At 40.9% G+C, this 27,886-nt stretch overlaps 1 protein-coding gene across 2 annotated transcripts in view; it reads left to right on the top strand.

Annotated features, from left to right (window-relative positions):
- Positions 1 to 13,036: 13,036 nt before the first annotated feature.
- The window catches only part of LOC126282066 (uncharacterized), a 108,677-nt gene continuing 93,827 nt past the window's right edge, over positions 13,037 to 27,886 (top strand). The window contains exon 1 of one of the 2 annotated variants that reach the window (XM_049981510.1): positions 13,037 to 13,665. In XM_049981510.1, coding sequence (XP_049837467.1) covers positions 13,436 to 13,665 — 230 coding nt within the window. In that variant the 5' untranslated portion in view covers positions 13,037 to 13,435. The remainder of the gene's footprint in view (positions 13,666 to 27,886) is intronic. The other variant, XR_007551322.1, reaches the window with a different exon arrangement.

Here is a 27,886-nt window from a genome sequence, read left to right as displayed (position 1 = left end):
TCTAGTTACATTTACATGTTACATATTTACATGTTTCAAGGCCTCCAGAATCATTGCCACAGGAGTCAGTGCCAATAGCTAAGAAAGAGCAAGAAAACATAGAATGAAAACCAAAAGATCTTGCACCATCTACTGGTGTGATACTGTAAGGGTTGATATCTCAGAAGCAAGAAAGAGAGATGTGGAGTGCCATGAAATGTAGTTTAATGTAAGTAGTGGCTAAGATTATTTTGGGCTGAACCATTAATTAAGGTGCACTTATGAAAGAGTTGGGGAGGACAGCAAGTAATTGTTGCACAGCATGGTTCCTTTTTTAGAAAGACTATGGAAGAAATCCGTAAAAATTGTTGATTTGCATCAGGGGTTTCACGGCCTCCCCCCCCCCCCCCCCCTCCCTTCCATGCAAGAAGTGCTGTGGAGGATGTCAGGTCTTCTCAAGGGGGGTAATAAGAATGGCTTATTTTTCCCAGGTTGCTGCATACTAGAGGTCAGATCTCATAGGCATCCTAATCTTAACAGTGCTACACCTTTTCATGGAGGGTGGAGTAGCAGCACTGCAAAACCAGCATTGGAAAGTGGAGTGCTGTTCACCAGACAAAAGTATATCCTCTTATTATACTCACCAGTCACTGATGGGCTCTTAGGCTGACGTACGGGAAATGAGGAATGAGGTGTGGAAGCTGGAGGAAATATTTTTGAAATTAGAATGGGAAGCAAAGATAAAGGAATATTTGGAGAAATATAGGGGGAATATAGCAGGATGTGCATGTCCTACGAGTGGTTACAGGGGCAACTGCAGCATGTAATACATGTAGTACATGTAGTACCACAAAACTTGCAATGGTGCAAAACGAGATGTTTGAATGCTGTTGAGAAAATATTAAAAACAGTAATTGGGTGTGCAAACAACAATGATGTCGGAGTACTGAATGGCACCATGGGAAGAATAAGGGAAGTGGCATATAGTAACAAAGTGCTACTAGAATACATGACTGATTGGTCAATTTGTACTGTATAACAGTGTTTACATACAGCTTTAAACTATTAAGTTTGTCAGTACCCCAATGGCAGCCATTTCACATGCTGTGATAACACACTGGACACCTCGTAGCTTTAGTTGTCTGATGCTATGTTTATGATTATGTTGGCAACCAATATACATAAACTTTGCTTAGCCGTATCAACTGTTACTTTGTGGTGTTCTGTAACAACTCCCTCTACATATGACATGGCATTTATACATGCCAGAACGTGTAACTTAAAAGTTATGAAGCTGGTTGTGTGGAACTTTTTTGCCTTAAATAAATATAGCTACAGTGGACTATTGCATTTTTCATTCAATTTTATATTTCAATAGTTTTAACACTTATGTGTAAATACCTGTTATACTGTATGAACTGGTCAGTCAATTATGTATAACTACTTTAACTGTGGGTGCCATAGTTTTAAAATTATCAGTAATACTAGAAGGGCACACTATGCAACTGTTGAACTTGGAGCAGGATGGGGTAAACAACACACACACTTTGTGAAAGCTGACCACAGAGCAAACGGAATATGTAAGACAACTGTAGATATGGTGAACAAGGATACTGGGGTTATACAAACAGGATTTTATTTATATGAGGGTAATGGCTGTAAGGTTTTCCAGTTACTAACTGACAGCATAAGGGCTGCTCATGTGAAATTGATGGAATTATTGGATGCCATACACCATGTCAAGCACAGATAGTTGACACTGGTGCTACTGGCACTGGAACAGTACCTGGCTGGCTTAAGAAAGGTTCAGAGGGCATCACTTCCAGAAATGGAGCTAATCTCAGAGGGTAGGGGAAGGCATGTTGTAATGTCAAAGGAAGAATTCTGAACTGACAGAAGGAACAAGTGGTCCCTTTGTTCCAGACTGGCAACAAAACATGCGAAAGTCAGTTATTCTTAGGCAAGACAGACAAATAGGGATGCAAATGGGATGTTCTGGAACTGCAATGCTATTTTCAGTGAGCGGGCTTGCACTGGATCTACTCCACGAACATGCCATAGTAGCAGTAGCAGTAGTAATGAATTGTTATGAGCAAGGGAGACTTAGAGGGGTGATGCAATTGGATCTGCATGGCAGCAGGTCACTGAGCGATGAAATAGGACAGCTTGTGCCATATTGGAGCCAATGCACCAACTCCTGGCCACTTTTACAAGAACCACCAGGATGAACAAAAATCTGCCACTGTTGTACTGGCTGGATAAACTGTTAGGGGTATTCCCAGCACAAAACCTGACCTGTCACTATAGAACTCTAGAACCTAAAATCATGCTCACACTGAACCAACTCATAGCAACCCAGGAGTGGCATATTTCTGCAGAACAGATGCCACAACACTTATAGCAATACTGTGTAACCGATATCATGTGGTTGTGTCCTTGAGCGTCATGATATCCGATACATTAATAGCTTTGACTCTGTGCTGTGCAGCCTTTATTTACTTTAGCCAGAGAGCCACCCACCCATGTACACCAGATACCAGTAGGTTGGACTAACTGATAAGTGCAGGATGCAATTAAGTGAGAAACACAAGAGAATGTTCAGAGGGAAAAACTTATCCCAGTGTTCTACTCATTTGTTCTATATTTATTGCCATACAATCATTTCATTTCATTTTTTTGTGATGAATGATAGGAATATTTGTATCCATGATTAACAATCTTTTACAGATGATGTTGGAGATTTTTTGACTGTTTTGTGTGATTGGATCTTGAGCTATAGTGCACTAAGGAGACTGATGACATAATGCTTTAAGAATTTTTTATATTATGAGTAGTAAGAGATGTAAGCAGTTTATGACATGATGAAGTGTGTAATTTTTCAAGGGATCTATTAAACCGATTCTCTGTTAAACACATATTAAGGGATATCCAATGGGGGAGAAGAATTTGTTAACATTACTCTGTTAGTTGATAAGTAATCACCTAAAGAAATTGCAGAACATATGTTAATAAAATGGCAGAGCTAGTGTAGTAGGCTTAATATACATTTGATGAACTTGTGAGTCAAACTGTCTACACTTACGAAAATGTGTGGTATACTATTATTAGTGTAGAAATGTATGTTGAGTCTTTGCAGACCCTTAGCTAAGAACAAGAGACTGGATTTACTGGGGTGAGGAGAGAGGGAGGGGGGGGGGGGGGGGGGGTGATTTATGTATTGCTGCCACTATTTTTCAGCAGTATGGTGTTAAAAAACAATGCTGCCACTGCTGTTGGAAATTGAGGATGGAAACAAGTGAGAGCAAAGCTGACCACAACACCTATACATCAGATGCAGCAATACCATCACCCTGTTACCACTTTGTGAGCCAGAGCCATCAGCCACAATACCAATGACACTGTAGAAAGGTAGGGTGACCATGGCAACAGCAGCAAAGTCACTTGCTACACCTTCTGGCTGCCACCTTGTTTTGGTGTATGTGGTTGGATGTGATGCCTTGGTGCAACAAGTAGGTACAGAGCCTGTGTAAATACCCATCAGTTTTAGCCAAAGGCATCTCATTCTGGCAGCACCATCTATGAAGGAAGAAATATGCCAGGCATTATGGTGACATGATTCTGGAAGCGGCCACTACGAGACACGGGCTCCATCACTGATGAGCCTACTACTAGTTCAAGTCAACTCCTATGGACCTGGTACCTTCCAGCTGGTGGGCGATCTGTGTGATCACTCCAGTAGCAGCCATCCTTCTGCCCATGAGGGCCACCATTTGTGACTGGGGCAGTGAGGAAGTTCCACCACTTGAACTTCTGCAGGCAAATTGATGCTATATGCCTGTCTTGCTCACTAGGGTGGACAACAGTGCTGTAGGCTGCAATCCTCTACAAGAATCATGGCAGGCTTTTGCATCTGCTGGTGTGCCCTTCCCTGAGCTGCCCTTCCCTTTTGCAGTTGGAAAAAAAAATGACCTGGCAACACAAGGTTTTTAATGGCAACCACACAGTATTTTTTGTTGATAACTATTAGGATGTGATCAATAACTGATAAAGAGTGTTTGGTTATTCTTGTTGCACTTGTTACCCATTGTGAGATATCTACCATAACTGTACAAAATATTCAAAACCCTGTTGGTGACTTAATCCACTTTAATCATATTGCATCTGAATTTGCACAAATAAGAATATGTCCTTTAGAAGTACATATATCTAGCAAGTGCATTAACTTAGTAAAAAACAAATACGGACATTATAATTAGGATCCTTATATAAATTCAGTATAATCAGTTTTTAAGTGTATTTTGTTCTTTTAACTCTACTACTGATAGCTCAAAGTGTTTTCTTCACTCAAAGAAATCATGTCACTTCTAACTATAAATTGAAGTTCTCTCTTAAGCCTTTCAGTGCTGAGTGTGACACAACAACGCACACAGCTGTGTGCAGTTGAGACGCTCTGCACGGCAGTGAGGGATATGACTCACAACTTCCTTTAGTACTTTAGCTAATTAATTGGATAGATGTTACTATTTGTGTTGCTACATACTCTTTAATTTCTTAATGACAGAGTGTTAAAACAAATTTTTTAGGCTTGTGGATGTGAAGCCAGTGGTATCCATTCTATAGGATTGATGAACATGTTCGTCCTCCAGACAACTGGTGAAGTACCTCCCAGGGAGGGATCCTTGTGGCAGGGAGTGGGATGGATTTCTGTTGTTGAGGCCTGTATTCTTTCTTTCTTTCTTTCTTTCTTTCTTTGATTCTAGTATTTATAGTCTTTTCATTCCTTTATTTCTTCTCTACTTGGAGTATCACATCTATCATTCTTCTTTCCACATTAAACAATTTCCATTGAGGAAATCCTTCTCTTATCCAAATATTAAAACTGTTTTTGCAGGATTGTCAAAGATGTAGCAAATGTACAAGTAGCTTCCAGAAGACATTAAACAAGGTTAAGACAGTAACCAGAAGGATAATTACTTGATGACTAATTAGCATAGTTAAGTGATGTCTTCTTACCCTGATGTAACTGAAGAACTGGTGTATAAATTACAGGTTCAACTGATTTACAAACCCTCTTTGCAGTTAGTCCACAGGTAAACATGAACGGAGACAAAGGTTTTAATTAGCTAAATCACATTATGGCTAAGTTGAATTTTATGGGAGTTGGTATCCAGCACAAATGCTATGCATAAACAGATGCCAGTGCAAGAATTTTAAAAATGGATAAAATAAGAGAGACAAATTGTCATTATTTTAGTGGTTAACCCTAAAGTGTGTTCAGAACTACAAATATCTTTTATGTAGTTGTTTACTATGGTTGCAATGACATCATTCAATTTAAAGGTGGAGATATCTGTTGTGATATATAACTTTTTTGGTAAAGTGATTTGTTACCCAATGTTTACATGACCAATGAAAGATAATCACCTCAGTGAAATCATTTATTATTAGTTCATTTGTTTAAAATTGTGGCAACGGCCTTGCCGCAGTGAGTACACCGGTTTCCATGGGTCACTGAAGTTAAGCACTGTCGGGCGTGGTCGGCACTTGGATGGGTGACCATCCAGCCCGACACGCTCTGTTGCCATTTTTCAGGGTGAACTAAGCCTCGTGATGCCAATTGAGGAGCTACTCGACCGAATAGTAGCGGATTCGGTCAAGAATACCATCTTACGGCCGGGAGAGCGGTGTGCTGACCCCTCGCCCCTCCTATCCACATCCTCCACCAAGAATGATATGGCGGTTGGATGGTCCCGGTAGGCCACTCGTGGCCTGAAGGCAGAGTGAGTTTACAATTGTAAACTGTGTGGAAGTTGTGTTGTGTTTTCATGTGCACTGGCCCTGATGGATGCCATATGTCTCCAAGGCAGGGCTTAGCAGTTTTTCTGTGTGTTCTGGTACTTGCTGGGTGGGAAGCTATTCCATCTATGATGTCCCAGCTCAGAAAAGCGGGGCACACAATTGAGAAAACTGATATCACATGACAGCTGTGCATATGCCAGACAAGGAAAAGAAAAGAAAATTCATTCTATTGTAAAGAATGTATAGAACTGTACTTCATGAACATTATAAGGGGTTAATGTCAGATCAATATGTGCTCACAAATTGTAAATGAAATGTTACCTTACTTACAATATCATAACTGGAGCTGCAGTATAACTGTATTGAAAGGAAGAGCTTTCTATTATTTTGATAGAGAAGATTGAGAATAGATTGGAGCTTCCAGATTCCGGCATGGGAACAGTTGCAACAATCAAGAAATTCGTGTCAAGAATAGCTAAGCAATTGTCTGAATAGTAAATCAGGAGGCCACAGTTCAGTATTTAAGAATAACAGCACTCACAGTGTGAACATAGCACTATTTCAGACTTACAGAACCCTTCAGAAACTTCAGTATACCTTTCACATTCATATTTAAATTTATTAGGTTTGGAGAAATCATCACTGAAATATCCAAATACAAAATTGTCTTTCTTGAAGGAGTTGAAATTTTCTAATAGTTCTTCCATATAACTATAAAAAGTATATTTAGATGTAACAGAGGCACCTTCTGGATGATAGGTAAACTACAAGAACATCATGGTTCATATACAGTTTTGTAACTGTACCTTCATCACTGCCCACAAAGGCCAGATGACCCTATATTAAAATACATAGTGCTATGGCCACTATTTAATTCCAGCTTTGTGTGATTTTAAGGAAACATCCTGTATATTCCCATCACACTTTGAAATTAATTAATAATATGCAGCATATATATAGTCAGTCATAGTCATATCTACATCTACAACTACATCCATACTCCTCAAGCAACCTGATGGTGTGTGGCAGAGGGTACCTACAGTACCTCTATCAGTTCTCCCTTCTATTCCCAGTCTCATATTGTTAGTGGAAAGAAAGATTGTTGGTATGCCTTTGTGTAGGCTTTAATCTCTCTGATTTTATCCACATGGTCTCTTCGCGAGATATACGTAGGAGGGAGCAATATACTGCTTGACTCCTCGGTGAAGGTATGTTCTCGAAACTTCAACAAAAGCCCATACCGAGCTACTGAGAGTCTCTCCTGCAGAGTCTTCCACTGGAGTTTATCTATCATCTCCGTAACGCTTTCACAGTTACTGAATGATCCTGTAATGAAGTGCCCTGCTCTTTGTTGGATCTTCTCTATCTCTTCTATCAACCCTATCTGGTACGGATCCCACACCGGTGAGCAGTATTCAAGCAGTGGGACAACAAGTGTACTGTAACCTACTTCCTTTGTTTTCAGATTGCATTTCCTTAGGATTCTTCCAATGAATCTCGGTCTGGCATCTGCTTTACCGACGATCAACTTTATATGATCATTTAATTTTAAATCACTCCTAATGCCTACTTCCAGATAATTTATGGAATTAACTGCTTCCTGTTGTTGGCTGCTATATTGTAGCTAAATGATGAGGGATCTTTCTTTCTATGTATTCGCAGCACATTACACTTGTCTACATTGAGATTCAATTGCCATTCCCTGCACCATGCATCAATTCGCTGCAGATTCTCTCCTGCATTTCAGTACCATTTTCCACTGTTACAACCTCTCGATATACCACAGCACCATCCGCAGAAAGCCTCAGTGAACTTCCAATGTTATCCACAAGGTCATTTATGTATATTGTGAATAGCAATGGTCCTACGACACTCCCTTGAGGCACACCTGAAATCACTCTTACTTTACAAGACTTCTCTCCACTGAGAATGACATGCTGTGTTCTGTTATCAGGGAACTCTTCAATCCAATCACACAATTGGTCTGATAGTCCATATGCTCTTACTTTGTTCATTAAATGACTGTGGGGAACTGTATCAAACGCCTTGCGGAAGTCAAGAAACACGGCATCTACCTCAGAACCCGTGTCTATGGCCCTCTGAGTCTCGTGGATGAATAGCGCGAGCTGGGTTTCACACGATCGTCTTTTTCGAAACTCATGCTGATTCCTACAGAGTAGATTTCTAGTCTCCAGAAAAGTCATTATACTCGAACATAATACGTGTTCCAAATTTCTACAACTGATCGACGTTAGAGGTATAAGTATAGGTCTACAGTTCTGCACATCTGTTCAACGTCTCTTCTTGAAAACGGGGATGACCTGTGCCCTTTTCCAATCCTTTGGAATGCTATGCTCTTCTAGAGACCTACGGTACACTGCTGCAAGAAGGGGGCAAGTTCCTTCACGTACTCTGTGTAAAATGGAACTGATATCCCATCAGGCCCAGCGGCCTTTCCTCTTTTGAGCAATTTTAATTGCTTCTCTATCCCTCTGTCATCTATTTCAATATTTACCAACTTGTCATCCGTGTGACAACCTAGGGAAGGAACTATAGTGCGGTCTTCCTCTGTGAAACAGCTTTGGAAAAAGACATTTAGTATTTCGGCCTTTAGTCTGTCATCCTCTGTGTTGGTACCATTTTGGTCACAGAGTGTCTGGACATTATGTTTTGATCCATCTACCACTTTTACATAAGACCAAAATTTCTTAGGATTTTCTGCAAAGTCAGTACATAGAACTTTACTTTCAAATTCATTGAATGCCTCTCGCATAGCCCTCCTCACACTACATTTCACTTCGCGTAAATTTTGTTTTTCTGAAAGGTATTTGGCTATGTTTATGTTTGCTGTGAAATTCCCTTTGCTTCTGCAGCAGTTTTCTAACTCGGTTGTTGTACCACGGTAGCTCTTTACTGTCTCTTATGATCTTGCTTGGCACACACTCATCTAATGCATATTGTACGATGGTTTTGAACTTTGTCCACTGATCTTCAACACTATCTGTACTTGAGACAAAACTTTTGTGTTGAGCCATCAAGTACTCTGAAATCTCCTTTTTGTCACTTTTGCTAAACAGAAAAATCTTCCTACCTTTTTTAATATTTCTATTTATGGCTGAAATCATTGATGCAGTAACAACCTTATGATCGCTGATTCCATGTTCTGCGTTAACTGTTTCAAATAGTTTGGGTCTGTTTGTCGCCAGAAGGTCTAATATGTTATCACCATGAGTCGGTTCTCTGTTTAACTGCTCAAGGTAGTTTTCAGATAATGCAGTTAAAAAAATTCACTGGATTCTTTGTCCCTGCCACCCGTAATAAGCGTTTGAGTCTCCAAGTCTATATCCGGCAAATTAAAATCTCCACCCATAAGTATAAGATGGTGGGGAAATCTACTCAAAATATTTTCCAAATTTTCCTTCAGGCGCTCTGCCACAACAGCTGCTGAGCCAGGGGGCCTATAGAGATATTCAATTACCATGTTTGAGCCTGCTTTAACCGTGACCTTCACCCAAATTATTTCACACTTCGGATCTCCGTCAATTTCCTTCGATACTATTTCACTTTTTATCGCTACAAACACACCTCCCCCTTCACTGTCGAGCCTCTCTATGCGGTATACATTCCAATCTGAGTTTAGAATTTCATTACTGTTTACATCTGGTTTCAGCCAAATTTCTGTCCCCGGTACTATGTGAGAATTGTGACTGTTTATTAACGAGAGCAGTTCTGGGACCTTTCTATAGACACTCCTGCAGTGTACTATTGCCACATTAATATTGTCATTCCCTGTTGCGTTTTGCCTACTACTATCTTGTCGCGTTTCAGGAGGTGTCTTGTCGGGCCTAGGGAGGGAATTCTCTAACCTAAAAAACCCACATGTGCACTCCACACGTACTCCGCTACCCTTGTAGCCGCTTCCTGCGTCTAGTGCATGCCTGACCTATTCAGGGGGACCCTACATTTCTCCACCTGATAGTGGAGGTCGTGAAATTTACATCCCAGAATCGTCTGAGCCTCTGGCTTGAGCCTTCCACTTGGCTCCAAACCAGAGTACCGTGATTGGTTCTGGGAACGATGCTACAAATACTTAGCTCAGATTCCACCCCGCGAGCGAGGCTTTCTACCTTCACCAACTCCGCCAACCACTTGTACGAACTGAGGATGACCTCTGAACCCAGACGGCAGGAGTCATTGACGTTGACATGAGCAACAATTAGTAGTCGGGTGCACCCAGTGCTCTCTATTGCCACTGGCAGGGCCTCCTCCACATCTTGGATGAGACCGCCCGGCAAGCAGACAGAGTGAACACTGGCCTTCTTCCCAGACCTTTCCGCAATTTCCCTAAGGGGCTCCATCACCCACCTAACGTTGGAGCTCCGAATCACCAATAAACCCCTATCCCCATGTGCCTGCTCGGACCTTGCTGAAAGAGCTGCTGCATGTCCACTCACAGGCAGAGTGGGCTATGCCACACGGCCAGCCTCCACAGTGACCCTCCGCCCTGTGTGCCATGAACGCCGCTGAACCCGCCACTCCCCTTGGGGAGAGGGTGGCCCAACTGCGCCCGGTACCTGCGAAGATGTCTCGACAGCAGGGACTGTGGGTGAAGCATGTAACACCTGGGGTGTACCATGCGATGCACCAGACTCCCCACTGCCGCTACAGTCCGAGGCGGCAGCCTGAAGACGGCTGACCGGAGCCATCAACATGTTCAGCTGTTCGTGAACAGTGGCCAGCTTCTCCTGCATCCGTACACAGCAGTCACACATCCTATCCATCCTAAGAGATCAATTTACTGTAGAGAGTTAATAAACTTTTAACTAGACTGCTAATTCACTAAAGGCGACTGATAGCTGACTAAACTGTGATTGCTAGCCACTTCTTGTAGAAAACAATGAAAACAGCACTACCTGTCTCTGGTGTGTATTCAAAGCAAACACTATCACTACCGGTACTACAGCTGACTAAAGGGACTCTCTCTGACTGTATTCAAAACAAACACAAAATCTATAGAACACTATTACTAGCACTTGAAAATTAAAGCTTCCTAAAAGCAAAAACAGACAGAAGAAGAAGTGACAAGAAAGAAAAATACAGTTAATACTTAATTAACGTAGCTCACTGCGCAGCATCATATATTACTGGCCAGAGGCATAAAGGGGTATTTTCAGCAACTTAGTTGGAAATTATTTGGCTAACTGAGGGGAGTTGCCTCTTATCCATATAGCATGATCTTCCAGAACTTTATGACCACCGACCTGTTATCAATATAAATTCATCCAGGTGATAGCAGTGTCACATGGAAAGGAATGACTGCTAGTTAGATAAATGCATGGTGCATGTATTATCAGTGAGCACGCTATCCATGTCTTGAATAGGGAAAGTATGCAATCTATCTGAGTTTGACCAAGGACAAATTGTGTTGCTCGGAGGTACGGCATGAGCATTTTAGAAACTGCATGACTTGTAGGGTGTTCAAGGAGTGCTGTGGTGAGTGTCTTTAATATGTGGCGAAACCAAGGTGAAACCACGTCTAGACATTGACAAGTTGGGCTGCCACCCCTAATTACAGGTGTTGGACAGCATAGGCTGGGCAGACCAGTAAAACAGGACAGACGATGAACTGTGGGAAAACTAACATCAGGCTTTAATGCTGGGCGGAGTACAAGTGTGTCTGAACACACAGTGCTCCGAACACTCCTAGGAATAGGCCTCCGCAGCTGATGACCCATATGTGGCAGTGGTAAAACCACGACATCGGCAACTATGACTGAAATGGGCACCTGACCATCGGCACTGGATTTTGGTGTAGTGTGCAAAGGACTGCACGGTCTGATGGATCTCAATACCTTCATCATCATGCCATTGGATCATCTTCCCAGGGAACAGTTCCTTGAAGCCTGTACCGCAGGGTGGAGACAAACTGGTGGCTGCTCCATTATGCCCTAGGAAATATTCACTTGGGCATCTGTGTGTCCAGTGGAGCTCATGCAAGGCAAGGAGTATCATATACCCTTTCATGATGATCATTTCCCCAACAGCAATGTCTCTTTCAACAAGGTAGTGCACCATGTCACAAGGCCAGGAGTGTGATGGAGTGGTTTGAAGAACACAGTTGCAGTTCCAGTTGATGTGCTGGCCCACCAACTCTCAAGATCTGAACCTGATCAAACACATCTGGGATCTTATGGAACATGTGCCAGACCTCTTAGCCCCCTCCACAGAATTTACAGGAATTCAGTAATTACATTGGCTATTACGTAGGAGGTCATGATATTCTGGCTGATCAGTGTATTCCGTATGTGTTTAGAGCAGGTGGCTGAAATGAGTGCATGTGGAGTTGTAGTGTCATGTTTGTTTTGGTATCCATTGTTTAACAGAAGGGAATCCTGCTGGTGGCAGGTAGCCTACTTCTGTTGAACAGAAAGAGCCAATGAGCTCAACATCCCCTTCTGACAAATCACATAAATTCTCACTGTGAGAGATTGAACACAGTTGTAGGATTTAAACCAGGACATAATGTCTAGTGCTCAGGAACTTCACTTCTCAGCCTCACCTCCCTTGGCCAGCCACGTAGACCTGCTGCAGAAGAAAACTGTTTCTACCACTAGGATTCGATCATGCTACCTCCTATTCCGAGAATTTACACAGCAAATCACAATAAGAATTAGCAGCTGTCAGTGACAATTTTTTAACACCACTATCACCAATTTATGTTTCTTCCTGTTCTTTGTCTCTTCAAATTTTAAAAGGGCAGTTTGTTACAAGTAGTTGCACTTTTATTTTTTTCAATATGTTTTTCTCAATTCTAAATATAAATTTGCTGTGACGGAAAATATTTCTGGCATTTCCTACCCGAATTAATAAAAAAGGTAATGTTCAACACAAATGGATATTTGTATTTTTTTTATTTTTTACAAGTCACTTCCTCTTAGTTCAATTATCCCGCATATATTTTCCTGAAACAGATATATTTTCCTGAAACAGATGTTTTTTAATTCTTTACCGAATACGTTACATTTTATAATTTTTTCTTACGCTAATTTTTATTCGTGTCTCCGAATTTTTAAGCTTTATTTAACCCAAGTTCTTTCCACAAAACCTTGTCTGTGCAAATCTGATACTGTTTTTTGTTTTTAATAATTATTATCGCGATACACACTAAACTTTTCGCGATGCGTTGTCAGATATAAAGCGTAAGAGTAACATTTTTAGTTACAGTTTCCACGCCCATGTCAACCACTCTCCAGATTGTGTTTTGTTAAACGTAAGCAGAAACAAGTGACAGCTGCGGCTGTACATTTTTTTGGGAAGAGACTGCTAGTATGGCTGCTGTTAATTTGAGGGGCGTGAAATGGAAAAACTAATAGAGAGAACGTTACCGCAAAATGAACCATCTTATTTCGCCAGTGCACTATGAATCTCGATTTGGCTCTGCCATGCTTTTATGAGGAAATCAAACTATCCGTGACATTCCTGTTATGAAATGCTGCTTCCCTAAATGTTTTGGTTTCTTTGTGTAATACTAACGCGTAAAAAAATGGTTTGAAACATCTAGATTTTATAAATGCAGCTTTTTAGAAATAGTTCCATAGTTAGAGTTTGGCGAGAGTGATAGTCCCCGAATTCTGCGATAAAGGGGCGCGTTAAAACAATGTTTTCGAGGGGACGAAAGCTGGGAAACGATACGATTGACGTTGCAAACAAGAGCTGTTTTATATACTTCGACACGTTAGCATGCGTTCGTACATGCCTTTTAGTGATATTTGCCATACTTACTTTGCTGTTGATACTCCTGAAACTTATAAAATACCATGTACTCAGACATCCTCAAATTCACCACTTTGCAATATTCTATATATCAGCAGGAGAAATCGTATTATGGTGAGTTTTTACGGTGTATTTTTCTCTTCACTACACTGGAAAATTCTTCGCGTCAGAGATACATTGTTAATACAATTTATTTTCCATATAATTTACTGTACGCTATGTAAACATGCATGTTATCACAGTATTGGGGTGACAGGATGACAGTGTCATTAATTTTAGTAAAGACAAATGTAATTGCTCAGTTTATCTGTAGTGTAACGTAGATGTAGATGTAGAAAGTAACAACCAGTGTGTTAAGCAGAGGAGGCTAACTATGTTACTTATGTAAGTTAGGAATAATTAGACTATTTATTTATTCATACATATATATCCATCTATCCATCCATTGATCACTTCTTAGAGCTGTATTACACTAAAATATATGCACAGTTACAGGGGAAAATATAATTTGAGCACTTCTAATATTTGACAAAACCACACAATAAATGAGAACATAGAAAAAAAAAAAAAACTTTATTATTTATTGAACTTACTAGATATAGACACCCAATATCACTTTCTGCTGCAAGCCTGAGTGTTTATTAAATATAAAAAAAATGCCATATATGCACTGCTCACTGACACAGCCATAACTTTTTTTCAAGTTTCGGTGTAGGCTAGTCTCTGAATATTCCTTATCATTGTATGGACATGTTGTGTTCAAGTACTCTTGTTTTGAAGACTGGTAGTTTTTTTAATTTTTTTTTTTTTATTAAGACTGCCTTGTAGTCTGTTCTATGTTAAGCAACCACCTTTAATAGGATCTTTTACAGCGAGAAACTGTTGAGGCAATAACATGACTTGGCAAAACTGCATACAAAACCTTGTTTAAAAATATGCAGTAGCCTACTGTATTATTAATGAAAAAATGTCGCACACAATTGATTTGAGCTGTAATTGTGTAGTTCTCTGTTTAGTATTAGTGCACAGTTTATTTGAAATATGACCTGTCACAATTTTTGAATTTTACTTTGCAAGATAGTTTTTGTGGTATACTGCAGTACATCTGATGGCTTCCCTTTTTTAGCTTCACCAGTCCGCTTATATGCCTCATATTATTACACAGTATGTTAAATGTGAATGACATCCGTCAATAGGGCTTAATGTGTAGTCGCTTTTAAATTTATTTTTTTTTTGTTCTAAGGTCATGACATGGACACTTATGACCTCAATTTTTGCCCCCCCCCCTCCCCTCAAATGGATCAATTAGTGTAAGTACATCTTTAATAACATCTCTAAAGCAATTGTGTGGGACATTTTTTCATTAATAATACAGTAGGCTACTGCATATTTTTAAACAAGGTTTTGTATGCAGTTTGCCAAGTCATGTTTGTCTGTTGTTAACCTCATATGACAATTATAGGCCTACCTACTCTGAATTAAAGAGTTTTAAACATTTTATTGCTGTATCTCAAAATATTTGCAGAATGTTGCCAGACTTCTTTATCTGAACAGTATAAATATTCATGATGAGTGGTAATTCTCACACTTACAGGAATATGAATGCGGATATTAAACAGAAAACATAAAAATTTGGCAAAATTAGTAGAAGCCAAGTAGGTAAAGCTTTACTGAGTATGGACTGGAAGACTTTACATTTATAATTTAAAATGTATTATCAGACCATTGATCACTAAAAAGGGAAATATGATACAAAGATAATAAATCGCTGTTTCCAGTTTCTTAACTAGTGAGATTAATAAACTTTATTATTTGTTAATAGGGGACTTTGAAAGTCGAGTGAAAACATTAAAATAAAAGATGAATATAAGACTATTAAATATTTCATACCAGTACATTTTTGTTTTATGTGTAATATAAAAGGTAGAAGGCTAATACAAAAATTTTGTTTTGCTGTTTCAAGATTTGATTGGCACGTTATTGGGCATGAATTGTTTAAACTGTGCACATGTGATCACTTAGGCAGTTTAAATAGTATGCAATAGCTGGATATTAGCACAAGTTGATGTTTTTACAAAAATATTTACAGTGTTCATATATTCATATTCATAATTATGGTCATCACTATTGGCCTGATGACTTATATTCCTTACAAAATATTTGCAGAGTGCTGATATATTCGTCATTATGATCATCACTATTGGCCATTTGATATTCACTGTCTGGATTAATGCATCTTCAGACTTCTTCAAGCATTATGGTCTGTAATAATACCAGATCACATCCATTCTCCTCTTGCATCGCCACAACCATTCTGCTCCTGTGTGGTTTCTCTTTATGTACTTAACTTCTTCGTCTTTTTCTTGGAATTTAACAAAGTACTTCTGTAGTCCACAGACCATCTGATCACCATAGTGTATGCCCCCCTCTGCATCTTTTCATTTTCATTGCAGCTGTGAATAAAGCTGTCACTTTCTTGAACAATTTGTTCCCTTTCATTTGTCTCTTTGTAACTTGTAATGTGAATTTCTTTATTTCCCATAAGCAACTGCCAGGTTTTTAATGATATTCAGATTTATAGTTAGTGTATCACTATCACTATTGCAATTCAGAATTTGTAATATTCGTTAATTGTAGGTGTTGTGTTTGAAACACATCAGAAACTTTGTTTTGAAAACTGTTGAGTATAATACCAAAATCACTGAAGGCAATTTTTATTTCTCTGTTTGTTTCTTTTGTTGTTCATCCTGTTTACAAATACTTGTAAACTTGGTCTCTTACTTCATTGTTAAATTGTAAAATTTTCTGTTTGATTTATTTTACATTATTTTAAGCTTATTATAATCAATTTTTAGCCCTACATTCAATCTTCCTGCATTAAGTACTCTCATTAGTTATTGAAATTTATTTGACTAGAAGCAAACAGTACAGTATCAGCAGCAAAACAAAGATGATTAAAGTGTGTTCCCATTAACTCATGTTCATTCTCTGTTTTCTCAGTTTTGGAAAGTGATAATTCATTCAAGGACTACTGAGTATTATTTTGGTGATATTTCAATACCTGAAACAGTCAGTTCTGAATTATTCATCATTATATAGTCTCATGGAAGTGTTAGCACCAATAAGTACATTTTTCAGTGTACCTAATACAGGTTGAATCAGTGCCTTGTTTCTCATAGATTGTTAGTATAGATTATATTAAAATTGAGACAAAGGGTTTCTGCAAATCTATAAGGGATGGTCATAAACTTTTAATTATCATCTTATAAACTAAAGTTACATACTAATTTGTTTATTTGAAAGTACAACCTGCAGTCCGTATGTACATTGAAATACCCGTGCAGCAGTAGTGTAACACACAGCTAGAGGAACCAAAACAGTATGCTGCAACTTATTGATAAAATGGAGTGTCATGTGATAATTTGTGTCAAGCAGCAGCAGAAATGTTGCAGCTATGTCAGGCCAACTTGTTCATCATTGAAGTCAACTAGATTGGTCTGACACATCTGTAATATTTCTGCTGCTGCTGAAAACAAATTATGCCACAATACTCAGGTCAACATGACTATAAACACCAGTTGTAAGATTCACCCTGGAATTTAATGATGATGTGACATGTGACTTCATACATGCACATATAGAAAGAGAACGGAATCTTGACATAAGTTGTGGTGACAGACTGATCAGTAGGATAGCCCGAGGTCTAGTTAGGTTTGTGAGCTGCTGTATTTACTGAATGTGAATACAAAATCTTAGTTGTGGTGACTTACTGATCTATAGTGCAGCTCGAAGTCTAAGTTAGATTGAGATTTGACTGTTTTATTGTGGGTTATTAACCTGATTTCGAGTGCATTGGGTGATCCACATACTCCATTTTATTATATTATCTACAACATTTGGTTTTGGCTCCTCCAGTTGTGTGCATTAGTACTGTGGCATGGTGTTGCCCTTCACCCAGCCTTTTCATATTTGAACTTGTTCTCTGTCTGCAAAGACTTGTTAGTGCAGTGTTAAAAATTGATTTTCCATCCTTCCTTCCTTCCTTCCTTCCTTCCTTCCTTCCTTCCATGTAGCTGATGCCATGTTATAGGCCTGCATTTCAGATTTCTTTAATTGTAACTGTCCTGGTAGGTGACAGTGATGAGAGTGTATGGAGTATAATTGTTCGTTTGTGTTCGTGATGAGGGAGAGCAGCATGTGATCTATACAGTTGTGAAATATTATCAAACAGCCAAGCTTAACATCCACTCCTAACAGATAGAGAATTGTCAATATTGTAACTTACCTTCACTCCATCAGAAACTACAGAGAGGTTTAGAAATTAATACAGGATATTGCTGCAAACATAGAATTTCATCTCCTTAGTCTGCCCACCATCAGTTTGTTTCACTGTATTAGTTTTGTAACAGTCAGTATTACTTCCTCAATTGCTGTCTTTTCTATTATTCAGTTATTTGTGTTACTGCCCCCTCTTGTCATTCCTTAAGTGCTGTTTTCAATTTTTATTTGTTAACCTTTATTTTTTATATCTTGTACCTTAATTTTTTTATATCTTGCACCTTTAATGTCTTTGGTTTTTACTTCCATAAATTAGTAGTGGCAGCATAAAGGTTTTACCTTTTAAGAAACGTAGGGAATTTAATTCTAAATCCAGCTTTCTGTTTCTCACATGAACTTCAATGCATTTTTACACCACCGTCTCTTTCTTTAAGTGTCCAAAGGCTTGTTGTTTTTATGTATCATAAGTATACAAATTTGTTAACTGTTTCTATAATTTAATCATTAATTTTTGGTATATAATTATCATAATATTGACTGTACATTACACTATCTTATCAAAGCATCTGGATACATATTAGTGGACATTAGTATTGCAGTTGTCCAGCCTTTGATGGCTTGAACTTTGCTGGGGACACATTCAATGAGTTGTCTGAATTATCTGCTGTAGAATGGCAGCCCATTCTTCCTCAAGAGCCGAAACTAGTGAACATTGGTTGCTGCGGTCTGGGGCAAAGTCAAATTCTAACTTATCCTAAAGATGTTCCACTGGATTCAGACATGGACTCTGGGTAGGCCAGTCAATTATGGAAATGATATTGTCCACAAACCATTGTCTCACAAATGCTGCATTGTGACATGGTGCATTGTGTTGCTGATGCAGTCAGTCATCATATCTGAAATGGTCTCTACTGTACCCAGTACACAGTGCTGTAAAATGTCTTCATACCCTTCTGCATTTAGCATTTTCTTAAGCACCATAAAGAGACTACACTCTGACTATAAGAAACATCTCAATACGGAACATGATCTCCTCTATCCTTAACTGTTGTCACTATACATGAGTGGCAGGTAACATTCTCCAGCCAAATTCAAGCCTTTCCATCAGTTTGCCACAGGTATAGCACAATTCATCACTTTAAATCAATCCTTTCCAATCATCCACTTTCCACATGGCTCTTTACTCCACACCGAGCGAGGTGGCGCAGTGGTTAGCACACTGGACTCACATTCGGGAGGATGACAGTTCAATCCCGTCTCCGGCCATCTTGATTTAGGTTTTCCATGATTTCCCTAAATCGTTTCAGGCAAATGCTGGGATGGTTCCTTTGAAAGGGCACGGCCGATTTCCTTCCCAATCCTTCCCTAACGCGAGCTTGCACTCCGCCTCTAATGACCTCGTTGTCGACGGGAAGATAAACACTAACCACCAACCAACCATCTTTACTCCCCATTAGCATTGACTACAGAAATGTGTGGCTTATGAGGAGCTTCTTGATAATTATATCCCATTCTTTCTAACTCTCTATGCACAGTTATGTGCTAGTTGGACTGCTGGTATTGCTTAGGAACTCACAAGTGGTTCCACTGATTTAATGAGATTTTTTACAACCCCTTTCACATTGCTCAACAGTCGCCACCTGTCAGTACATGAGGTCTGTCTGACTTTGATTTAGCTATGGTTGTTCCTTTGGTTTCCAGTTCACAATCACATCACCAACCATCCCAGATTTGTTACTCTGATGGCATCCAATGACTAGTTCATGTTTGATGTCACTGAGCTCCCCTGACTGACTCATTCTGCTGTTTCTGCTTTTCTACTGAGAGCATGATACTCTTTGTCCTCTTTTACAGTTGCAGGTCTGCCTCTCATGACAACTAGTGGACAATTGCACATTACGAAGGGATGTCTGGATAGTTTTGATCAGATAATGTGTTTTGGTCTTACTGTAATTAATTTTCAGTTCCATTGTCGTTCTTGCTCTGTTCAGTTCCTCTGTCCTTTGTTTGCTGGATTTGAAACCAACAAAACAGTGGTGGTTTAGGTAAGATTAATTTGCATGTATTCCTTCTTCATTGCAACCTAATCATTTGAAAACCTCTTCTCAGGTGGGAGAAAGCAGTTTTGGTGAATTGGAATCAACTTACCTAATTCCTCTCCCAGTTCAGAAATTTTTCTCTGTTGATTCAGTTGAATGGCACCTGCAATATTGTTGTACATGTTCCTCAGCGAACTTATGTTGCTTCTCAAGTGATGTCAGCACTGATGTTATTGCGACAAAGTCAAATGCTTTCCAGTCGTCTGTAAATATCTTACAAATCCGTATTCAGTTATTCTTGTTTGTCCCCCTTATAATATTCTCTCGCCACACATGACTCCTGAGAAATCCTTGTCTGATTCTGACCTGCAGACCCACCCAAACAATATACTTTTACCTCTCATTCAATAACTTCTCATATCTGGCGTCAGTATAGCTTTCCGTATCCTGAGTTTACTACTCCTTGATTACAATTTGATCAAATTTCTGGCTGATGTTACTAACTCCAGATGTACTATCCCTTGAATGAGGGATTGATGACATCACTATTTAGCAACTTAACCCCACCCCATACCTCCCATCTCCAGCCAATCAACCTACAGGTGCCATAACCTCTATTGGATTGAAAACCTTTTTACAGAGATTCAGTTGAGCAACCGTTGTGCGATGCAAATATTTAACTCCCTCAATCCCTATTTCCGAAATAAATTTAATGATATTACACAGAATCTCTCATGTCTAATAAAGAAATACTTGCTTGCAGTTTCTCTGCATAATGAGTGTGAGACTGGTCTGAGTGGTGGATAGGTATTAATAAGAACAGTCAGGTGCACTGACACAATCCACAGGCACCTGAAGAGGTGTTCTTTTCATATCAAAGTAATAGACTTTCCCCTGATCAATATAAGAATTTTGTATTCTGTGTGTAGGCAATCATGTCTTGTATGAGCTATTCCTGTTTCCCCTTGCCAAAGCTCCTTTCATGATCTTCAAAGATTTTTTTTTTTTTTTCTGTTGGCAGTGAAGCTGTGTCTCCCATATTTTTAATCTAGTTCATCCTGAAGATTTGCACAAAACAGTGGAAAATCCAGGATGGAATGTAACAACATTATGAAAAGGATCATTGCTACTCACCATATAGTGGAGATTCTGAGTGGCAGGTAGTCACAACAAAAAGACTGTCAGAAAGTGAGCTTTTGGACAATGAGACCTTTGTTGACAATAGGTAAAGTGCTGCTAGTGGGAGCATGCAGGGACAAGATGGAGAGAGGGTAGAGCAGTTGGGTGCAGTTGGGAGGTTAGATAGAGGGTAGAAGGGGAGAGTGGGTGGGGTACCGGAAAAGGAGAGAAGTAAAAACACCGGGTGTGTTGGTGGAATAGAGGACTTGAGTAATGCTGGAATGGGAACAGGGAAGGGGCTAGATGGGTAAGGACAGTGACTAACGAAGGTTGAGGCCAGAAGGGTTACGGGAACATAGGGTATATTGCAGGGAGAGTTCCCACCAGCACAATTGAGAAAATCTGGTTTTGATGGGAAGGATCCAGATGGCACAGGTTTGAACCAGTCATTGAAATGAATAACTTCGTATTGGGTGGCGTGCTCAGCAGCAGGGTGGTCCAGTAGTCTCTTGGCCACAATTTGTTGGTGGCCATTCTTGCGGGCAGACAGCTTGTTGGTTGTCATGTTTACATAAAATGCAGCACAGTGGTTGCAGCTTAGTTCGTAGATCACATGACTGGTTTCACAAGTACACCTACCTTTGATGGGATAAGTGATGTTTGTGACTGGACTGGGGTAGGTGGTGGTGTGAGGATGTATGGAACAGGTCTTGCATCTACATCTATTAAAGGGATATGAGCCATGGGGTAAGGGGTTGAGAGCATGGCTTGTGTAGGGATTGGTGAGGACATTGTGTAGGTTTGGTGGGCAGGAGAATACCACGGTGGGAGGGATGGGAAGAGTAGTGGGTAGGACATTTCTCATTTCAGGACACAATGAGAGGTAGTTGAAACCCTGGCAGAGAATGTAGTTCAGTTGCTCCAGTCCTGGGTGGTATTGAGTCATGAGGGGAATACTCTCTTGTGGCCAAATGGTGGGAGTTTGGGAAGTGGTGGTTGCCTCGAAAGATAAGACACAGGAGATCTGTTATTTTACATGGTAGGGAGGGTAATTACAGTCTGTGAAGGCCTCAGTGAGACCCTTGGTATATATCAAGAGGGACTACTCGTCACTGTAGATGTTAAAGCTATGGATAGCTTGGCTGTATGGGAGTGACTTCTTGGTATGGAATGGGTGGCAGCTGTCTTGGAGAAATTGCTGGTGGTTGGTAGGTTTGATGTGGACAGAAGTACAGATGTAGTCAGTATTCGTGACCTACTGTTATCCTTTGTGAGCTAGCCAAAGAGGATAATTCCTTTTGCATTACAGAATACATTGGCCATGTTTTCTGTATGATAAATAGACTTTGTGTGATTTATCATGTGTTTGTAAACTTCCACCACTGTTTTGATTGATGTTTAATTTATGATGTGAAGTAGTGGATCCGTATCTCTTGAGACACCGATCAATAGGCACACATAATCAATCGCATTATTTTAAAAGGAGTGTAGAAATTTGCTTTTACATTTTGTCAACATTTTGTAAATATAGGATCTGTTTTGCACAAAGCTTTCTTATACTTAACTCACCTGGTGTTTGGTTACGCATGCTGCCATCTCTTACATCTCATTAGTAAAGCTTTTTGTTCTACTCAAACCCCAGCTTGCAGTCCTCAGGCTTCAAAGGCTACTTGTACATTTTTACCACATTTCAATCAAGGCTGTCTTCTTTTTATCCCCTGGGGATGTCAATTCTATTTTTCTCTTAGGCTAAGTTAATCCTTCATGTATTGTTCTGTTCCTTACGACATATCTGCGGTGTTCACTTGTAATTGCTGATTGTCAGATATTGTACATTCTGACTGTTTTTTATATGTTGTTCCAGCTTTGTGATGTCTTTCAGTCTTCTACAAGAGAAGTATAGTCTCATTGATTTCAGTTTTCTCATTTTTAACTGTTGAAAATTAATCTGCAGTGTAGCTGTAAACCATCACATATTTAGAAGTATTTCTGTTGGTAGTAAATTGTCCTAAACAGAGAATTATGTCACATGATTGTATTTCAGTTTAACATTTTTAAGAAATATGCATTGGATTACGATTTTTAAAAGTCGCATATCCCTATTTTTCAGGTCAAGTTGACACATCATGTTATAACACAGCTTGTACCACAACACAGAATAATTTGTGGGAATGAGTTAGCCAGTCAGTGTCCTGTGCCTATGTGTGCCTTTATATCATGGCTGAGATGCTCCATAACATGTCGGGAGGGGGGGGGGGGGGGGTGGCTGTCCATGATGGAAAATAAATTGCATCAGTAAAGTGGACTATAAGAGCGTGTGCATCTCCTTCCACCAATTAGAAGTATGAAATCTGCTTATCATGTCTTTGAGTAGGACACAGCCTCCTAAAACATGGCTTCCTTCTCAGACACGAAGAACCACACATTTGTGATGCTTAGCATGTAATGGATTGGGGTGTGGTTTGTGTTGGTTGAGGTGAGTAGAGAGAGAAAGAGGCAGTAACAGGAGGAGGGATTGGAGACAGGTAGCTGGTGTCTCGAAGGGCAGGGTGGCAGGTGCACATGGTGAGCTTGTGGCAGTTAGGTACCATATCCAGTGAGGTGCAGCATACCATGAATGCAACATGGTGGTGTGGATTGGAAGGTGTGACAGACAGAGAAAGGGGAAACAGTTGTTTAGAGGGTGTGAGGACAGTGAGTGAGTGGAGATTGAGGCCAGGAGAATTATGCGAGCGACGGGTGTGTTGCAAGAATAATTCCAATCTACAGGGGTCAGAAAAGCCAATGCTGGAGGGAAGGATCCAGAGAGTACAGTTTGTGAAGCAGCCATTAAACTTGAGCATACTGTGTTCAGTAGTGTGTTGTGCCACTGGGTGTCAACCCCACATGGGACTCGCTGCTTTCTGGTAGGTTCGTGCTTGGCTACCACTAGGCCCCAGCCTTTGTGGCATCTTTTCCCTTTTGTGCTGTGTGTCTATCCTCTTTCTATTACTTTTCCCCTCCCTTGGTGAACATGTCTGTGCTGTTTTCCTCATTTTCCATAGCTGGCATTAGAACAGTCTTACCACTGTTTTTCCCACCTTTTTTCTTTCTTCATTCACCTCCTTCTACCCTTACTCTGCTTTGGAGTTTGAGTTTCCTCTTTTTCTTCTTCCTCCCTGTGCACTCCTGAAGGCCAGTCCATGCATCTGACGCATAACAGGTGACTGGGTAATGCCTAACTCACAGTCCCAGGTCAACAGCTAGGGTTCGCACGTACCCGCTGGTACAGGCCAAGCCCATGGAGGGGTGATTGCCTGAGCTGCTACCTTTCCAAATTGCTGATTATTCCCCCTGTCAGGTGTTCAGGAGGTGTGACCTAAGGCAGGTGTGCTCGCTTTTGAAGGGGATTACCAGTTGGAAGGAGTATGCCATTGGAGATGCTGGCAATCATGGGGATTTTCTCGTAATGAGCCAGTCATCATCTTCATAGTCAATGTCTACCAAACATAAATGGAATGAAGCTCCCAATTCAAACACCCTCCCAGCTGCACCACAGTTCCTCGTGGCTTCACATACTGAAGACTGTCAGTCTTTTGCAATGGTAAATCTGTTTCTTATTCAGAAAGGTGTTGATGCATTGGCAGCCCTTGTGAAATCCTGCTGTCATTTACACAATGCCACTTTGCTTTCGGAAACTACTTCTGATTCTCAAACACAACAACAGCTTGCTACATCGCTTCTCCATGGCTATTGTGTTAGAGTTGAGGTCCGGCTGCTTGATGGTCTGACAGAGGCAGAAATCCAAATGTAACACTCTGATCAGATTGTCATTGTTGTCCATTGAATGATGAGAAAGGTAGATGCATCCTCAGTGTCCACACACATACTTTTTCTCGCTTTTGGTAGAGTGGTGCCACCATCCAAGATCCAAGAAGATTATGAAGTTATCGCAGTCCGACAGTACATTCCGCACCCAATGTGCTGCTACCTCTGTCATTGTTTCAACCACACTCGAATGTCCTGTTGACACCCAGCCAAATGTGTAACCTGTGATATGGAAGCTCACGATGGTGATTGTGTGCCTCCTTTTTCCTGCTGTATCAACTAAAATGGCAACCATGCTGCCTCCTCTTGAGATTGTCCCATGTATCTCGCTAAGCAGGCTGTCTTGGAGATCTGGGTAAAGGAAAAAGTGCCTTATCTGGTCGCTCGCAAGTTATTGGCTAGTTGCAAACTCTGCGTTCTACCATCTGGCACTTACAGTACTATTCTCGCCACATCTTGCTTCGTGAAGGATGTGGCCACACAGACATGTGACCTCAAATTCAGCACTGTGATTGTGAAATCACCCAGTGTCATGGTAAAGTCATCCTCTCCTCGTCCAGCTGTGCAACAATTCACCAAAGTTTCGTTCACGGGGGGAAGTCACCTGCTACACAACTGGCAGGCTGGAAAGGAGACAAGGACTACTCCCACAAAGACTTCCTATGTTCCTCCAGCCGACAAACATCTCGATCTTCTGCTACCAACCAGAAAGGCTCCAAGAAGGCAAATGGTCGTCTCCTTCACAGACTCGGAGAACCTCTTTGACAATGTTGCCATGTGATACCCTCGCCCGGCTGACCTCCATGTTGCTGATGTGCACTGCTAATTGATTTTTTTTGTCCTGGACTCCACAGATCAACAGAGAGAGAGAATGCTGAAGCCTCTGTAGATCTCATGGGGCAGGGTCCTCCAGCTGCTGCACCCCGTAGCAGCGTGCTTTTGAAGGCTGGCACTAGGCAGCTGCCAAGGTGACAACCCTTTTTTTCCCTCCTCCCCTTTCCTCGTTATAATTCTTCTTCAATGAAATGTTCATGGCCTTCAATCAAACAAAGAGGATTTACAGCTGCTCTTAGAATAGTAGTGTCCTTGTTCTCTGCCTCCAGGAAACAATATTGCACCCTCACCACTTCTTTCCGCACTCGCAATTCTTCATGGTCTTTTTTGACCTTCCTCCCAAGGAAGGTATTCTGTGTCATAGGGGAGTCATGCTGCTCATACGGAATGACGTTCATAGTCAACCCATCTCCCTGATTACCTGCCTTCAAGCTGTTGCAGTTCGCCTTTTCCTTCCTCACTTGACCTTCTCCCTCTTTACCAGTACATTCGTCCATCGTTCAATGTCACCAGGGCAGACTTCCTCCAGCTTATTGAGCAGTTATGTCTCCCTTTTCTGCTTCCCTTTATGCGCACCATCCCCTTTGGCTGACCTTAACACAAGAGCACCCACTTTCCTTTCATACTCCACACACACCTATTACCATTTGGACCTTTCCTTCTGCATTGCCCATTGTCTCTAATGGTCCGTTCTCTCTGACACATACATGAGCAACCATTTCCCGTGTGCCATCCATTTGCTGGCTCCTACCGCACATACGTGCACACCTAAATAGCAGTTTTCTAAGGCTAACTGGAGGCTTTACCCATCCCTGGCGACCTTAAACAAACAGCACTTCCCCAATTGACCGTGTAGAATATCTTAAAACATAATCCTTACTGCTACAGAATGTTTTGTTTCCTGCACTTCCTCTTCACCATGCTGTGTCCCTACCCCTTGGCAGACTGAGGCATTCCACGTCGCAGTTTGTGCGCGGGTATGTGCCTTCTGCATTTTTAATTGTCATCCTACTATAGCAAACTGCATTCTTTATAAACATGCACAGTGCCATCATGTTATTCAGGATAGCAAACAAGCTGGCTGGATTTCATTCACTCGTTCTTTTAACAGCTGCACTCCCTCTTCTGTCATGTGGGCCAACCTCCGACGGCTCGCTGGGACCAATATCCATTCCCCAGTTTCCGACCTGACAGTAGCAGACGATGTCATAGTGGACCCTATTGCTATCTCTGACACCTTGGATCACCGTTTTGTGGAGATTTTGAGCTTCTCCCACTATCACCCTGCCTTTCTCCATCAGAAACAAGCAGAAGGGGCCTGGTTGATACCCTTGTCTTCTCTGAATCATGAGTGCTAAAATGCCACCTTTACTATGATTGAGCTGTATCATGCTCTCACTTCATCCTGATCCACTGCCTCAAAGCCAGATAAAGTTCACATTCCAATGTTGCAGTGCTTTTCTCTTGCAGGTAAGCACTTTCTGCTTCATACGTACAACCGCATCTGGGCGGAGAGCACATTTCCCAGATGCTGGCGTAAAGCCACAGTCTTACCCATGCCCAAGCGCGGCAAGGACAAACCCTTCTTTCTAGCTGCTGCCCCAGTTCTCTTGCCAGCTGTGTTTGCAAGGCAATGGGACATACGATTCATGCCCGGCTGGTTTGGTGGCTCAAGTCTCACAGTTTACTAACCACTGCACAGTGTGGATTTTGAGCAAGCCATTCTGCAGTTGACCATCTTGTCACTTTGTCCACCCATGTCATGAATGGTTGTCTGCGGAAATTCCAAATTGTGGCCATGTTTTTCAATTTGGCAAATGCCTACATCACCTGCTGGAGAACTGGGATCTACATGTGGGGCTTCTGTGGCCGGATGCCCTGTTTTCTTCAGATTTTTTTAAAAGACCGAGGTTTCAAGGTACATGTGGGTTCTGTCTTATCAGTGACTTTATCCAAGAAAACAGTGTACCTCAGGGTTCCGTCCTGAGCATCGTCCTCATTGCTATTGCCCATAACTCTATAATGATCTGTCTCCCACTGGACATCTCCGGCTCCCTTATTTTGCAATCTATTTAAGTTCTCCAAGGACTTGTCTCATAGGTGGCATGTTCAGTGATTTCTTGATTGTCTTTACTCATGAAGCATTGACAATGGTTTTCGCTTTTTTCGCTGACAAAACCGTTTGTATGAATTTCTGGCAGTACGGTTGATTTCATCCACCGTCTTTACATCTTGGGCCTGTTGCTCTTCTGTTAATT

Source organism: Schistocerca gregaria, chromosome 7 (assembly GCF_023897955.1).
Source record: "Schistocerca gregaria isolate iqSchGreg1 chromosome 7, iqSchGreg1.2, whole genome shotgun sequence".
In the NCBI taxonomy this organism is placed as follows: domain Eukaryota; kingdom Metazoa; phylum Arthropoda; class Insecta; order Orthoptera; family Acrididae; genus Schistocerca; species Schistocerca gregaria.
Note: the sequence above shows the minus strand (reverse complement) of the source record. Positions and strands in the feature narration are given on the sequence as shown.